At 38.6% G+C, this 17,734-nt stretch overlaps 1 protein-coding gene across 3 annotated transcripts in view; it reads right to left on the bottom strand.

Annotated features, from left to right (window-relative positions):
* The window catches only part of THSD7A (thrombospondin type 1 domain containing 7A), a 449,664-nt gene extending 438,320 nt beyond the window's left edge, over positions 1-11,344 (bottom strand). The window contains exon 1 of one of the 3 annotated variants that reach the window (XM_086695294.1): positions 10,873-11,344. In XM_086695294.1, coding sequence (XP_086551420.1) covers positions 10,873-11,053 — 181 coding nt within the window. In that variant the 5' untranslated portion in view covers positions 11,054-11,344. The remainder of the gene's footprint in view (positions 1-10,872) is intronic. The other 2 variants (XM_086695275.1, XM_086695285.1) reach the window with 2 other exon arrangements.
* Positions 11,345-17,734: the final 6,390 nt, after the last annotated feature.

Raw genomic sequence — 17,734 nt, 5'->3', positions numbered from 1 at the left:
CTACGGTTTTGTCTCAAGATATCACTACAACAATCTGCAGAGGGAGATACTAGTATCATACCTAGGGCATGGCTGAGGAATGAGACACAGAGATTAAGTTCATATGCTTAATAAAGTACAAAATCAAGCCAAGGTTCCTATGTCTCAAAAGCTGATTCTTCAACATTTCGTGTATTACACACAAAAATGCACTTAAATATGTATTTTACTACTCAGCAATCAGTACTTCTTTCATTTCAAGCTATGGCTTCAATTCTTTGCAACTAACCTCTTTCACTGTCAAGGGGAAGTAACTGAATACAGGGGATAGACTCCCCTGACACTTACAGTTATGCTCATTTTGAGAGAGAAAACAAAAATAATCTTTTAATAGTGCAACCCAAATAGGCAATATTTGTGTTCTGATGCCATCTACAATACTCAGTATGTGCTGTATCACTACTGCTATTACAACCCAAGGGATAACTTTTTTTCCAGACAGCATGGCACAATTTGTTAAGTCCTGCCTTCGCCATATAGCATGAGTTTAATTATTCCTACTGCCTAATCATTGTCTATGCATGATACGTTTGGGAAAATTAACTGTCCAGCAAGCTCTCTATATAGTTCTAAGTTAACTACCTGTGTAGTGTACTGTATTTGGGCACACATGATCACTTCTGAGCCTCATTCTGGAGATGCTCCCATTCTGTGTCTGTGGAAAGGTTTGTGGGAGCAAGCTAAGCAGCTGGCTGCCTTGACATCTCAACTTACCAGGGACCAGAACAAGGGATTTCACGGTTTCCCAGAAGCTCAGGGGGATACTGCACATCAACTTTTTGCCAGCCTCCATCCAGAACAAGGAAAAATAGATAGGCAACTATGTAATTAACCAGAACAGTCAGCTAGAGACCCAGCATGTGCATAGTGCACTTGAAAATCTCACAAGCTTGGGGTGCCTGGATGGTTTAGTGGGTTAAGTGTCTGACTCTGGATTTCAGCTCAGGTCATGATCTCACAGTTCATGGGATTGAGCCCCGCGTCGGGCTCTGCGCTGACAGCTCAGAACCAGTGTGGGATTCTCTCTCTTTCCCTCTCTGATCCTCTCCTGCTCTTTCTCTCACGCACTCTCTCTCTCTCCCAAAATAAGTAAATAAACATTAAAAAAAAAAAACAGTGAAAAGCCCACTTTAAAAAAAAGGAAATCTCACAAGCTTACAGGTTCCATTTAACCTTTCATATATCACACCCTTTTCTTCCACTTCAAGATACTGTTTATCACTTCCAAATTCTCTCCCAAGGTGTTCCCCTCAAGGTGGAACAAAAGACAAAGTGTAGGCCCATCTCCATTTGGTGTTTATTTACTTAACTTCCATGTTTATTTTCTCTTTATAAAATACTTGTTAGTATGAGTCATCAGAGTAACAAGAAAGGAAGCATGCGCAGCTCAGGCTAGGCGAAGACTTTGAACTCAGTCACCTGAGGGTTCCACCTGTTCCTGCTACTCTTCATATGCTGGAAAGACTGCAGATCCCTCATCAGAGAAGCCATACAGATGACAAGCAGATGAAAAGAGTACGCTCAACATTATGTAACATCAAAGAATAGAAAATTAAAACAACGACATACAACTACCCACATTAAAACAGCTAAATTCAAAATACTGACAACACTGGCCAGGATGTGGAGCACCAGGAACCCTCATTCACTGCTGATGGGAATGCAAATGGTACAGCCACTTTGAAAGACAGCTGCTTACAAAATTAAAGGTGCTCCTTACCATATGACCCACCAATTGTGCTCCTTGGTCTCCACATAACGGAGATAAATACATATCCACACAAAAACCTACACACAGATGTTTACAGCAGCTTTATTCATAATGCCAAAACTTGGAAGTGACCAAGAGGTCCTTCAATATGTAAATAGATAAACAAACTGTGCTATGTCCATAGAGCAGAATATTACTCAGTGATGAAAAGAAATGAGATATCAAGCCATGAAAAGACATAGAAGAAACTTAATGCATTATTACAAAGTGAAAGAAAAGGTCACATACTTTATGGTTCCAACTATATGATATTCCAAGAAAAGCACATGTATGGAGACATAAGAAGATAAAAGGATCAGTGGTTACCAGAGATTCGGAAAGATAGAGGGATGGATTGAGACATGAGTAGGTGAAGCACAGAGGATTTTTATGGCAATGAAACTACTCTGTATAATGCTCTAACAGTGGATACATGTATTACTAGATACATGTCATTATCTATTTGTCTAAAAGCACAGAATGTATCCGAGTGACTGACCCAACTATAAACTATGGATTTTAAGTAATAACCTAACAATACTGGTTCATCAATGGTACACATGTACACATGTACCACACTGATGCAAGGTGTCGATAATAGGGAGAAATGGGAGAAGAATGAGGGGGTATGTGAGAACTCTGTACTTTCTGCTTAGTTTTTTGTAAACCTACAACTGCTCAGAGAATAAAGCCTATTAAAAATAGTTTGTAAAAGAAGGCAGATTTGCCTGCTTCCACCTTTCTCTCCTTGGTGTGTTGCTCTCTTGTAATGTCTCATTTTCTCCCCAAGTCTTTAGAGCCATGCAAAGCTTCTCCCGGATTTGTGGAGATGGCTCACTAAATTCTATGTGGATGATCTCTGATGGCTCCTCAGATGTAGAGTCCCCCCTTCAACATTACCCCAATACATGGTCCTGAAGCACATTTGTGCCTTTTCCCTACATCTCCTTATTTATTTTCTCATGGCATTAACTCTGAAAGTAATACCCTAGAGATTACAACTTCACATGGCAAACTATGCAAAATATCAATTAGCTCAACAGTACTTCTGGAAGATGAAAGGACATCCTTTTGGTTAGGCCAGGTTATCCGAAGCAGTAGATGGATTACTTGTTAGTATCCCTGTTTTCAGCACTACCTTGTTTTCCTCCACTCTTTCCTAAACATGTGTTTAATTGTTATATCACTTCCTCTAAACACTGTTTTTCTTATTGCTCAGATACCTGAGAATTCAATGCAAATTCCTTTATTTTTCATCATTTTAACGCACTCTAAAGTGTCAAGTATGAAGTGCGGATGACAAAGAAATAGAAAAAAAATCTCTACCTTATGACTCACCGGCACCTCTAACTCACACTCTGTGATGTTCTTCTGATAGAAAAAATAGATTTTCCTGATGCCACTTCCCTAAGGTTTCTTTCATTAAGGACCACTTAATTCCGAGAGAGCCTATTCTATATATTCACTAGACAGAGGCTTTCACTCTCCCCTTGAATGTCAGCATCTCATCCCACCACCATCAGACCAGTTGTTCTAGGTTGCAGTAACAGGCAGGAAAGAATGTGGGTTTGTGTTGGTCTATAGCACTCAACCTCAGTCCTGATTGGGGCTTCTATTATTTTGCAAACCAGGTAGCCATCTATAATTTGCATAATGAGGGACCTGAGTTACCGCAGTCCATTAAGATATTAAAGTTTCACAAAACCACCTGAGCATTTCACTTTTTGATGCAATCAATAAGCTCTTAATGAATTTTGAACAGGGTTACATACGCTAAGAAAGAAGGGTAGGGAAACAAGATAGAAACTTTCGTTTTTAAAAATGTAGTTAGGGGCACCTTGCTGTCATGGTGGGTTAAACGTCTCTTAATCTCCGCTCAGGCCATGATCTTACACTTCTTGAGTTCAAGCCCCAGATCGGGTCTGCACTGATGGTGTGGAGGCTGACCTGGATTCTGTCTCTCCTTCTCTCTGCCCATCCCCTGCTGTGTTCACTCTCTTTCTCTCACAAAAGAAAGAAACTTAATTTTTCAAAAGAATTTAAATGATCATCTAGTAAGCATAATTAACGAATACACAAAAACAATTCCGTGAAAACAATTAATTTGGAAAGCAGTGGTCACAAGACCACTTTCAAGAATCTAACATTTCAGATTCTTGAGAAAGCCCTTGAAACACAGCACAAAATGAGGTATAAAAATTTCTATTTATATAATTCACCCTGAATTTGCTGTTCAAAATATTTTTATGGTCTGTGCTCCACACTGTCTACATCTAAGTGTCTAAGCAATAAAAAAAGATGAGCCTATAATAAAACCACCTCTCTTCCTTGATTTGTTTGGTTTTTCACGGTGCCATTTGTCTGGAGAAGACTGATGAATGTGTTGAATCTGTAAAATTCCTGCTTGTGATGTCATTTTGGGGGGAACAAAAATCAAGAATGGAAGAAACCATTTTTTGCACATCTATCACATTTAGGGCACTGTGCTAGGCACTTTCCATTTACTACCTGTCAAAACTTTGCAAATGGCCTCTCACTTCAGAATTTCTGCCACTATGTTAAGGTGAGAAAACAAAATCAGAGAGTTCAACTAACTTGACCAGTAAGGTAGAGGCAGGTTTAAATAGTGGTTTGTCTGATCCCAAAGCCGGTGTTCTTTCCATCCCCACAATGCTGCCTTTCTTATAATCTGATGGAGTATCTCGCACTGTATCAATTTGTAACTTCTAGTGCATTTACCAAACAAGTGATTTCAAGAAAGCTAATGCACATTACTGGACTTGTTCCAGGTCATAAAATTAAGTAGCCACTGTATTATATATTAGAATAATAAAAATAATAAAAAATGCCATTCACTGAAGTTCTAACATATATCAAACACTCCACTAATATATTACATATGCTACCGTACTTAATTAAAATTCAGAAAACCTCTATGTAATACATATTATTTAGCCATATTGGAGATGAAATAATTTAACATAGATAAAATATAGCATTGTGATCTATGTTACTCTGTATTAATGGACTTTTACGCCCACACTGTCCACTCTATCTCCGTCTTGCATTTAATGAGCAAACTACGCCACATTCCAAATTAAGCACAGCTGAAATGCAAAACACTTTTATTAGGATAATGCCACCCTCATGTTACTACTACCTGGAATGACATCCCTCCCTCCTTTGTTATTTAATGAATGGCAGAATTAGGATTAATATTTTTCCATATGCATTACAGAATAGTTTATATTAGGACAAGTACATGAAAGAAAAGAATAATCCTTATTTTTATTTTATATTGAAAAAGTAAGGAATTATTTTACACACAATTAACAGCGTAAAGGACACAGTGATTGTTGTTAATAGTATTGCCTTGCACTGGATCAACGTAGTTCAAAAGTGTTTAATGTGAGAAGTGATTTCCTTGAGAGAAAACTCATACTGATAAATACCTTAATCCCCTGAATTCTAAACAATGGTTAGTGTGTACCTTTTTCTTGGATTTCAGTGTAATTTCATTAATATAAAAATTAACTCAATTTGGGACTATATCAAAATTAAAATCTTTTGCAGAGTGAAGGAAATCATCGATAAAATGAAAAGCCAACTTACTGAATGGGAAAAGATATCTGCAAATGATAGATCTGATAAGAAGTTAATATCCAAAATATATAACGAACTTACATAACTCAACACCAGAAAAAAAAATCTTGATTAAAACGGGCAGGGCACCTGAATAAATATTTTTCCAAAGAAGACATGCCAAGATGGTAAACAGACACAAGAAAAGATGCTCAAAATTACTAATCATCAAGGAAATGTAAGCAAAACTACAATAAGATATGATTTTATACCTGTCAGAATAGTTAAAATCAAAAAGGCAAGAAATAATTAATGAGCATTGGTGAGAATGTGGGGAAAAAAAGGAGCCCTCACGCACTGTTGGTGGAAATGTAAATTGGTATAGCCACTGTGGAAAACAGTATGAAGATTCTTCAAAAAATTAAAAATAGAACTCCCATATGATCCAGCAATTCCACTACTGGGTAAATGCCCAGAAGAAAGGAAATGAAAACATCAATTCAAAAGATACATGGATCCTATATTAATGCAGCATTATCTGCAATATCCCAAGTATGGAAGCCACCAAGTGTCTATGAATAAAGAAGGCATACACACACACACACACACACACACACACACACACACACACAGCACAGCACACACAATAGACTATTACTCAGTCACAAAAAAGGATGAGATCCTGCCATTTGTGAAAACACAGATGGACCTAGACAGTAACATACTAAGTAAAATAAGTCAGACAGAAAATGACAGATACCATATGATTTTACTTCTATTCGAAATCTAAATAACAAAACAAATGAATAGACAAAACTTAGAAAGCAGAAACAGATCCATAAGTACAGAGAACAAACCAAAGGTTGCCAGAGGACAGGGGGCTGAGTGAAAGGATAAAATGGGGGAAGGAGAGTGGGAGATACAGGCTTCCACTTGTGGAATGAATCAAACACAGGAATACAAGATACAGCATAGGAAATACAGTCGGTGGTATCTTAATGGGGTTGTATGGTACAGATGGTTGCTACACTTAGGGTGTGCATAGCCTAATGTACAAACCTGTTCCAATCACTATACTGTGCACCTGAAACCAATGTAACATGGTATATCAACTATACATCAGTTAAAAACAAGAAATACAATTACTTCATTAAGACCTTTCGGAAAATATACCTGTGACATAAGTGGATAAAAGTTGCAGGTGTTCACTGTTCTCTGTCCTATTCATGTTAAGTCAATGATATCTTACGCAACGTATTTATGTTCTTAATTGAGAAATGCCAGGTAAATATTATTGGTCATAATTACTACTGAAAAATTCCATGTTCTAGAATATTGAAGAGTGAAAAACTAATATCAGTAACTATTTATCTTCCAATAATAAAGCGCTTTATCTGTGTTTATGAAATTTTTTTTAATTATTCACACAAATACGTTACCTCTCAAATAAATCTGACATAAAACTGTTAAAATGTTTTTGTATTTTAATAAATATTTTTAGTATCATATTCTGAGGTTTTCACTATTAAAAAACAAGTGTAGTGATGTCAACACCCCTCGGTTATTTGACTTCATCAATATCATACCTATTTCATTATCTTGTTTATTATTCAAATAAGTTTCTAACTCTACTACTCCAGTTAAAACATCCGTTCCCAAAACACTGAGAATTATCTTTTATTCAATCATTTCTGAAATATTTCATTATTCTTTTCCAGCCTTCCAGAAATGTCTTATACTTTCTGCCATCATCCCCTTCATAAAACATCTTCTTCCATTTAGCACCTACTGCCATTTTCCTTGGACCTCTTGTGACCACACTGTCTTTCACCCTTCTACACGTCTCTCCTCAACAATGGCCCTTTCAATATCAATATTCCCTGTAAAGTGCCCTGGCCCCTCTTTTAAGTACCTCTTTTCTTTTAATCATCCCTCCAACTACCATGCTTTGAAATATTATACATTTATTGAGTTCCAAGTCTATGCTCTCAGCCTTTCTCCTAAACTGCCCATCCAGTCACTAGTTTTCCCATCAGATACATTCATTTGAATGGACTTACTCCTCAAGTTTGCTCTATTGAAAGTAAACTGATATTCTTCTTCTCTAACCCCAGGAAATTGGCTCTTTCTTCTTTCATATCCTCTACCTCAAGGAACTAGGTGCAGATATGATGGCAATCTTGATGGAATGAATTCCTCCTCTCCTTGGCACAGCATTCCCTGCAATCTAAAGCTGAGGTAACACTTCTGCAGTGTGATCTCTAGCCCTCCTCTCCTCTTCACTTCTATGGTCCTAGAAGTGAAGGGGCCCCTTTGCCTCTCAGGCCCTCTCCTTGTTGACCTCCCAGCCTCTTCACTTATCTCTCTCCATTCTGGGAAAAGAATATGTCAATCTTCTGCATAAAGCTTCCAATAGCTTCCCCTTGCTTTTAGGTTAAAACTCCAACATCTTTTACCAAAGTTTGAAGGTTTTCTTACAACCTGCCCGAATTCATCAAATTGGCATTCCTCCATTCATTCCCACCAAACATCCTACACTTGAGTTGCAGTGCTTTCAAGACCTAAGAATGTTGGCATGCTTTTACTTTTATTTTCTTTCTTTGCGCTGCTTGAAATAGACTTCCACTCCTCCCAGACTAAACAATCCAGTTCTCATCTTCCAAAACCCCAATCAACATTAACTCCTCCTTAAAACTTTCTACAGCCCCCTCTTTCAGCTACACAACTTCCCTGTTTTCACAGTTTTGTTCATGACTATGGTACGCCATGTGCTGTTGTGTATTTACAGTATTGTTCAATTATGAATTTCTTGAGGGAAGGGATGTCAACATTCTAGTCAGCCTCTACCTCAGTGACTTCACAGAACTGAGCCCTCGATAACTCTTTGTTGTGAGTTGACTTAATAAAACTTTCATATAATATATACCTTAGACTTTCCTATATTATACATTATATATCATACATCATGTATTATAAACCTATTTATTATGTATATGTATTATATATATACACACCTTAATAAACTATGGGTATGTGTACATAGATGTGTTTATGGTGTATGTATGTGCATATACATACATACATATGAAGCATGTTAAGGCACAAAAAGGCCCTTACATATCATTTTTTCTAATCAATGAATACTACAAACTCAGAAACCAAGAACCAAAGTCATTAAATGACTGTGCCAATGCTCTACAGCTTGTTAGTGATAAACACAGTGTTAAGAGTTCCTGTCCCAGCTGCTCGACCAGTGGACCTTTTACTACATCCCTGTAATTCAGTGATGTGACCAATAATTTAACTCCCTATTAGTTGCTGTACCAAGACCAAGAAACTGGAACAGACATCCTGGACAGTCTCACCTCACCTCATTTTCTCTCCCAATTCTCTTCCTATTTTCATCGACAAACACAATTCTTTCATCTCTACATTTTCATTTACAGTGTATCCCACTCCTTTAAATATTTCCTAATTCATCTGATAACAACTCTCAATTTCTTTAGAGATAATAGCAAAGCCTCCTTTCCCTCTTGAAAAAAAAATAAAGAGGAAAAATTTTCCTCTCCAGTTTACTTCACTTTTTTTCCCCACCAAACCAAGGACCACCATAAAAGAGATGACATTATCACCCTCATCGTACTAGCTTATATTTTCACATGCATATCACATTGAAATTTATAGATTACTTTCTCATAACTCACTCATTTGCTCTTTGTAACACTATGAATAGTCAGAAGAAGGTATCACTGCATTTACATGCAGCTGAGAAAACGAGGGGTCAAAAGTTAAATGAACCTGCCAACATTCTTCTAGCTAGCAAGAGCTGGCACTGGCAGTGGAACCAAGGTCTCCATATCCTTGCTCCTGAGAGGTTTCCACTATTTTAAATGGCTTATTGGTTTGTGTTCCCACCATGACATTTATGTTGACATATATTGGCACCTCAGATGCTGCACAGTGAATGTTGCCTAGATTCTAATTCTATCTGAATTACTGCTTGGGTTTTCTTACTTTAACAGCACAAATTTCAAGCAGGCAAGTACTATTTTGTCTAGTACTTACCTACTGGAGAAGTTCTTCCCAAACCTCCAAATAATACCATTTAATGGTAAATTATAGTTTGATTATTGTTTTTTGTTATGACCAAGCTTCAGAAAAGTAAAACCATGGCTTTAGCTAAAGTAGAGAAGATCTTCAACTCTTTGTTTGAATGTGAAATAAATTAATATGATTTCATCTGCATCCACTAGTCAACAACTAATATTTAAACTCCAAATGGCAACAAGAGTGGCTAACACTGACATCCAAATGGCTTTCCTAAAAGTGTGTGTGCTATTTCTTGCAACATTCTGAAGCAAATTAGGTACTTTGGCTTGAAATAAATTTCTGTTCAATCTTCTCCCCAAGTTGCCAGAGAGATGAAACTTCTTTAAAATTTCAGAATATTGGTGTAATTGTAGAGTAGACTAGCCTCTCTTTGCAGCTGGGGGCTACAGATAGTTGCCGCCAGGAAAGAGACCCAGTCTGTGTAACTTGTTTGCAATCCCATGACAAATACATCTTTTCCCTCCCTTCTACTGCATGCTTCTCTTAACGTTTAGGCATTGCCAAGGAACTCTTAATTTACCCCTACCCCTAAGCAACAGGAATAATGTTTCCTACTTCATTTCTATACACATGCCAAGTTTCAGGTCTGCTAAAGAATTCTCAGCGTCCTTTAGAGGAGAAAAAAAAGACACTGGAGAAAAGGGAGTTAATTCCTCACTTGGTATTGTTTTCCTGCTTGTCACTGTGCCACCAGGACCTCAAGTCAGCACTTTGCCTGGAGCTTCTGAGGCACAATTAGTTGCTGCTTTTGTTAGTTGGTTGAAAACAAAGCAGAAGAATTCTCAAGGCAGGAAAAGTTTAAACCTAAACATCCTTACGACTGCACACTTGAAAAATCACGGCATTCACTCATTAAGAATTGATCTTTGCACCCTCTCCCTGAGCTCACTGGAGCCCCATCTGCCTTTGGATGTTAGAACTGCCCTCATCTGGCTTGTTTCCACGTGTCCCACATTTCACAAAGCTATACTTAACAAATTCAACTCTATACCCACACGTTTCATGGCACTGAGCAAAGTGCCTGAAGACAGAATGAAGACCGGGTGTGAGCTGCTTGCCTCTTCTTTGCCAGAAATATAGTTGAGGAACTCTCGGTAGAATGAAAGCCCAGGGGTTAAGAATCCACTTCATTATGAAAGCACCGTGTTGGGTGTCCTCATTAACTACAGAGCTGCGAGAGAAACACGATTCCCGTGGCTCTCTCATGCCTCTTAGTTGCTAGGTTGTTCTTTCCTAATAGCATCGGGCATGACCCAATTTGCTTCCTAGTACTCGTACTTTTCACCTTAGGATCCCGCTACACCGGGGCTCTCAAGATGCACCGGGGTCCCTCCTGAAGCCCAGCAGCTTTGTAATACGGACCCAGAGGTGGAGAACTCTGTGCCACTTACCAGTCTTCCACAGATACGGAGTGGACGCCTCAGCCTGGCCGGGAGCCGCAGCCCCGCAGGCGCCCGGGCAGAGCAGCAGCAGCAGCAGCAGCGGCGGCGGCGGCAGCAGCGGCAGGACACCGGGGCGCGGGCCCGCGGCGCCTGGGCTCCGGGACGCGGAGCGCCTCGCTTGCAGCCCCATGCCGCCCGCAGCCGCTCCAGGGTCCGGATCCGGAACGCGGTCGGCAGGGAATTTTTCTGCGCCCTCACTCTGTCTTCCCAAGGACTACAGAAAGCAAAGCTCTTCCCTGCTATTGTTCGTTTCAGATGAAAAGGAGCGAAAGCGCGTTTAACACCGGGGAACAATAGCGTCCGCGGTGGCCGTGGCTGCAGCCTCCGCTGCCGCTGGCGGGGATGCTGCTGCGGCTGCCATTCCGCGCAGAGTGGCAGGTCCTAGCGGCGAGGGAGGCAGCCGGCCGCAGGGGGCCCCAGCTGACTGAGCAGGTCCTCGAGGTCTGGGAGGCAGCGCAACCCCCTCCGCCAGCTGGAGAGAGGGGAGGGGGGCGTGAGCCGAAAAGGAGCGAGGGGGGGTGGGTGGGGGCTGGAGGCAGGAGGCGGCGAGAGCGCCAGGGCGAGAAAGGAAGGAGCGAAGGGGAGAGGGGGCACCCAGATCGAACACGCCCGCCCAGAGAACTCCTGTGCACATGGTGCGATGAAATATGTTTGGAAGGATACACCAATGAAAAGAATCATCACCCGACAGGCTTCAGCATGACAAATAACAGGCATTGAAATTCATCGGCATCCAAGGAGTCAAATGCTACATCTCGTGGCATGCTATTCTTAGTGTGTATTTACACAAAGCATCAGTGTGTATAATTTATTTTTAAGCGGTGGCTTCTGAATTACTTTGTGTCGGAAGCCGTATTTATGATCAGATGTAAAAAACACAAACAGCAGAGTTGTTTACTTGCCATTGAGAAGCATTTGAACACTCTCTTAAATGTTTCGTTTTAACTTAATCTGTTCTCAACAGAAATACCAACAATACTGACCTGTGACAGATCAAAGTACATTGTGTTTTCAGTCTTTAAAACTGAATTATTACTTAATAAGCATTCACAATGCTATCTAGTTACATTGATAAGGTTTTACAAACACCCATCTTAAAACCATATTTCAAACATGCAGTGAATAAAAGTGCTATCCCCTTTATCTACTTCTGTCAAAAGTATGCCCCCTTTAAGTATCTACACAGCTGTAAGTAAAATGAAAGGGAAAACTGGGTTTCCACTATTTGGGTATCTCCAAATTAGGACACTCTTTACTTAAAAATCCCAGGCATTAATTTCTCTGAATCTTATTGTAGAAAAATGCTTCATAGTCTAAATAACCTAATGCTTTGGGGTCTTTTGTTCTGTGTTTATTTTCTTAAACGGTACACAATGAAACAAAGTGTATGAAGTCAGATAATGCTTTGCCCTTTCTTTCTTTCTTTCCCTCAATAACACCCTTTTATTAATTCATTTTCTAGTAAAGCTAAAATAATAAGGCATGTAGCCAATTAAAAAGTCAGCAAACAGAAAGCCAAAGAAAACTATCCACATCCGGTCAGCAATACTTGGCCAAATAAAATTTAAAAGGCAGGAAAACTACTCTTTATGACTTTACGCCCAAAACACAGCCAACTCCAGAGTTTAAAATGAGGAAACTACGGTTTCTGACAGAGGAAACCTTCCATAAAGCTCTCTTGGGACGCCTGCCGTTTTGCAGATCATTCCAGACACAGCCCTTGTGCATGCATTAGATTAAAAGCAGGTTTGATCAAATAATTCCGAGGTCCTGCCTGTTTAAGTATTCTGACATCAGAGGAAATTAGCAATGTTTAAGGTTGCAAATTTGCTCTTTGTTTACTTTTCACTCTGTTAGGCCTCTAAGAGGGAATTAAAAGCTCAGAGCAACCTAGCTCTGTGAGTCTGTGATTAGGAGAGATAAACTAGTGTGGATTACTGTTCCTTCACTGGTTAAAAATAAATAAATAAATAAACACACACACAGGCAACAATCAAAAGATTATAGGCTGATAAGGCATACAAAGGCAGCCTGATCCTAACAAATGTATGGTTGCCTAAAGGACACTTGTTTCAACAGTTACACCAATGAAGAAAATAGCTCCTGCTATTGCTTCCTTCATTCTGTCTTCTGAGAGCAAACTCTACAAAGTATCTCTCTACAATGGCACTGCTTTCCTATCCTGGCTGTGTTTATTTCTCAGCTACTGTTAGCACCTTGCAGGTTTATCCTGAATTCCTCCAACTCTGGCACAGGGAAGATGTCAAACTGGAAGCACTGTTTTAATAACGGTCCATTCTAAGCATTCTTAGGGAGTCCCAAACCAATTCACCAAGTAGAAACTCATTCTATAACAGAAGACAGAGACTCTAAACAGTCAAGTTAGTACAATTTAATGTACAGGGTAATTAGTCCTACAAGAAGCCATTGGATGCTATACATAATAGCTTATGGTCAAAAGAAAAGTTAAGAATCTGATGTTTATATTTATCCATAATTATGTAATAATTACTCAACTAGTCAAGAGTTTAAACATTATAGCTACAACTTCAAACATTATACATATCACAGGAGTCAGGAACCACTTCTAAGTCAAAAATTTGCTGCCATTTAAAATACACAACTAGGATGAATATTCTGCAGAGTGTTTGAAAAGAGTTAAAAATTGTGTTTCCTCCTTTAATTTCAATTTATACAAGTCATACGGGTCACATGCAAACACACATACACGCCCAAACAGTTAGTAGCAAAAACATCTCTGGACAAGGTTAAAGAAACTGAGTCATGTAAGCATTTGTCTCACCACTAACATGTCTGTTCAATAACAATGCCATTATTGCACTTGAGGACAAAAATATATGGGTCTCTGAGGAGACAGATGTGATATATATATTCAGATACATGTTCCTTTGTGAAAGCTATCGTGTCCAGGAGGATAAATCCTATCAATAAAACTGATGGACGGCAAGACATAGCAATCTTTGTTTTCTAGAATATGATATAAATAATACACAAATGTTTAATGACATCATGTCAAAATTTAGTCGTGAGAAGTCTCAAGGATGCAGATTAAATTGACCATCTGTACAGCCTGCCACAAAGTAAATCGTTCATCATTTTTCATAAAGAACTGTTCGAGTATTAATGAGCCAGGGCTACTAAAATTCTCCAAACCAACGGATGAAAATGCAAAGCATATTTTTTTTCATATTTAGAAATGAGACAATTCTGAACCTATCACCCTTCAAGTGGTGTCCTTTCATCCATCTTTATTATTTTTGTTGTCATTTCCAAACTCTTGATAGTGAGGACGTATACATATCTACACACATAAGTGAAGGAATATACACAAAGTTATTCACTGATAGAGTGTTACAAGGAAGTACTGAAGAATGTCCATTTTGAAATAAAAACTTTAAATATTTTTTCCTACATAAAATGTTTCCGGCCAGATTAAAAAAAAAAAAATCACCCAAAGGAATTCTGTTTGTGTGGCCTCTAGGTGTCATACTTGACCAAGATTTGGGGTGGATAACATTTATTTTGGGCTTCTTTCAATTCCCTTCTTGCCACACCCACCAAAGCGATAGAAGAGAAAACATTTCCCTTTTTACCTTTGTAATAAGAGATCACAGGTTTTGCTTTCTTTCCCAATTCTGACTGTAACAATGATCTTCTATTTTCTTTCCAATTCCTTTTCTTTATAACATCTTTTGTCTTGTTTGGTGGTTGGTTGGTGATTACTTTGTTGGTGTTTAAGTGTGTGTGGTGGGGGGGGGCTAATTCTAAATTTCAAATAGTTTTACAGAAAGCAAATGCCATCATTTCTCCATTTTACTCAAAACTCAACCTGTTTGGAAGCAATATGGATCTGCTGCAAATAATGAGACACCGTGTTTTGAGTATCAGGTGCATATGTACCATATTTTGGTTCACATCCTTCTAGTGATCCCATCCTAGGCCATGTATGAGCAATAGTCCTGGACACAAGGCAGTACCCAAATTGTTAACAACTTTCACCAGTGACTTAGGAGGATGTTTCTGGAGAGAACACCCTGGCCAATACAGTGATCCAGGCATTTGAAAATTATTTATCACCAGTTGTGTCAGTGTCCTACAGATGGATACTCAAAATGTATGAGCCTTTAACAAACAATTGAAAACTAAATATGAAGGTCAATAATCCTTAAAGAGAGATCATTGTCTCTTGTGGTAGAGGTAGAAAAAAGCCAAAGATCAAAGTGAACACAGTTAAGAGTGGATAACTGCAAAGATGGAATGATAAACGCAGGCAAGCTTATTAGTTAAGATCAGGGTTCTGTTTGGGAAAATCTGTAACTGGATATGTGGGACAAATCTGTCTGGGTGGGTATCTTCAAGTCTTTGTCTCCAGAACCCCCTAAATTCCCAAAGCCTTCAGAGGCAGCTGACCCCTCCCTATTAAGAGCTGGCACACCCTTCTCCCAGCAAGACTTTGTGTTCCTTGCTCCATAGGCCGATAACTAGGGTTAAGCTGCTGCATTAAGTTAGCATAGGATATGCTGCTGGGCTTGTTAAGATTGTAAAAGGGCTACACGCAAAGGAACTGCAAGAATTAACTAGAATGTAATGGTAGGAGCCAGAAGAATATTCACAAAGCTAGATTTGGAGAGTGTTTGATTAGAGGCCAGAACATGAGACAACATAAGAGAGTTTATTAAACTTCCAGAAAACTCCACAGAGATGGAATTCAATACTCTGCCAGGAAGTGCAAAGTGGTAGTTCCTAGAAGCCTGAAAAAGCAGTGATGGAAATTGAAATACCTAAATTACCAAGGCAGACAGGGAAGAAAGGGATATTCTGGAACAAAGACACTAGGCAAAAAAAACGAAGACCCAAGAATGGATTCTTCTTCTCCAAGGGGACATGCAGAGGGCACACTAATCACCAAAAACACCAAGAATGTGTTGGTGAAAGAGACAACAGTATCTTAAAGTTCCATGGTGGCTCTTATGCCACCAGGCAGAGAGGTAGCCACAAAAGTTTAAGGCCCTGATTCGCTGGAGTTAATTTTGCACATGGTTATGAAGTAAGGTTCTGAATGAAATATTTTGCACAATGAGGGGTGCCTGGGTGGCTCAGTCAGTTAAGCATTGGACTACGGCTCAGGTCATGATCTCCTAGTTTGTGAGTTCAAGCCCTGCATCAGGCTCTGTGCTGACAGCTTTGTGTCCTTGCCCTACTCACCTTCTCTCTCAAAAATAAACGTTTAAAAAAATATTTTGCACACTGATAACCAATTTTCCCAGAATCACTTAAAGGATTGTTTTTCTTATTGCATTGTGTCAACGCTTTTTACCAAAAATCATTTCACCATAAATGAAAAGGTTTTTTTTTAATTCCACTGATAGATGTGCCTATCTTTATGCTCATATGATACTATCCTGATCACTGTAGTTTATACTAAGTTTTGACATTTAATAATGTTAAGACCTTCAACTTTTTTCTTTCTCAAAAACGTTTTCTGTGTCTCTAGTCCTTTGCATGTCCATCCTTTTCTCAGCATCAGCCTCTCAGTTTCTACAAATCGCATATTGCGATTTAGATGACATTGCAGTGAACCTATAGACCAATTTGAGATGAACTGTCCTATTAATTCATGAACATGGACTACTTAGATCTTCAGAAATTATTTTCTTGAGTATTTTATACTTTTCAGTGCACAGAGGTTACTTATTCTGTTAAACCTAAGTTTTATAGTTTTTGATCTACTTGTGAACAGAATTGTTTTCTGAACTTCATTTCAGATTGTTCACAGCCAAGATTTAGAAATCAAGTTGATTTTTACATGCTGATTTTATACCCTACAATCTTGCTTAATTCATCTTACTTCCAATATTTTCTAAATTTCAAAGTTTTCCATATATAAAACTATCATCTACAGATATTTTTATTCCTTCCTCTTTGCTCTGAAAACCTTAATTATATTACAATGTTACTATAATTATTATTTTGTCTATTACCCAGGCTAAGACTTCCATCACAATGTTAAATAGAAGTGAAGAGAGCTGGTACCCTGGCTTTATGACTGATCTTAGAAAGAAAATGTGCACTCTTTCACTATGAACTATGATGGGAGCTGTAGATTTTTCATAGATGCCATTTCCAAGCCTAGATTGGGAAATTTCCATTAATTCTTATATTGTTGAAAGTGTTTATCACAAATGGGTTTTGGATTTCCCAAATGATTTTTCAGCATGCTTTAGCTGTTTTATATCCTTTAATTGATCAATATAGTGTATTAATTGATTTCTCCAATGTTAAGCCAACCTTGCATTCTTGGAATCAATCACACCTGGTCATGGTGTAAATCCTTATGTATGTTACTGAAAGTGATATTCACCTTAAGTTGAGGTTTTTCCAGCTACTCATTAGGAACATTGGTTTTGAGTTTATTTTTTGTTGCTGTTGTGATGCTAGCTGGCTTTCATCATCAGGGTAATACAGACATCACAGATGAGTTGGGATGGGTTTCCCCCTCTTATTTTCAAAGTTTGTGAAGGACTGTGTGACTTCTCATTGAAATACTTAGTATTCATTATTGACACGCACTGGGCCCGGACATTTCCTCTATGGAAAAATATTTCATTACTGTTTCAATTTCTTTACTTGTTATACATCTCCCCAGGTTTTCAATTTCTTCCCTAAGTTTTGGTAATTGGTTGTAGGAATCTATATCGACTAAATTATTAAAATCGTTCGTGAAAATTCGTTCATAATATTCAATTAAAATCCTTTAAATAGGATTCCATAGTGATTTAAATAGTGATTT

This window comes from Puma concolor, chromosome A2 (assembly GCF_028749965.1).
Source record: "Puma concolor isolate L17-30 chromosome A2, mPumCon1.1.hap2, whole genome shotgun sequence".
Classification (NCBI taxonomy): Eukaryota; Metazoa; Chordata; class Mammalia; order Carnivora; family Felidae; genus Puma; species Puma concolor.
The sequence above is the reverse complement of the archived record's forward strand: the minus strand, read 5'-3'. Positions and strand labels throughout refer to the sequence as shown.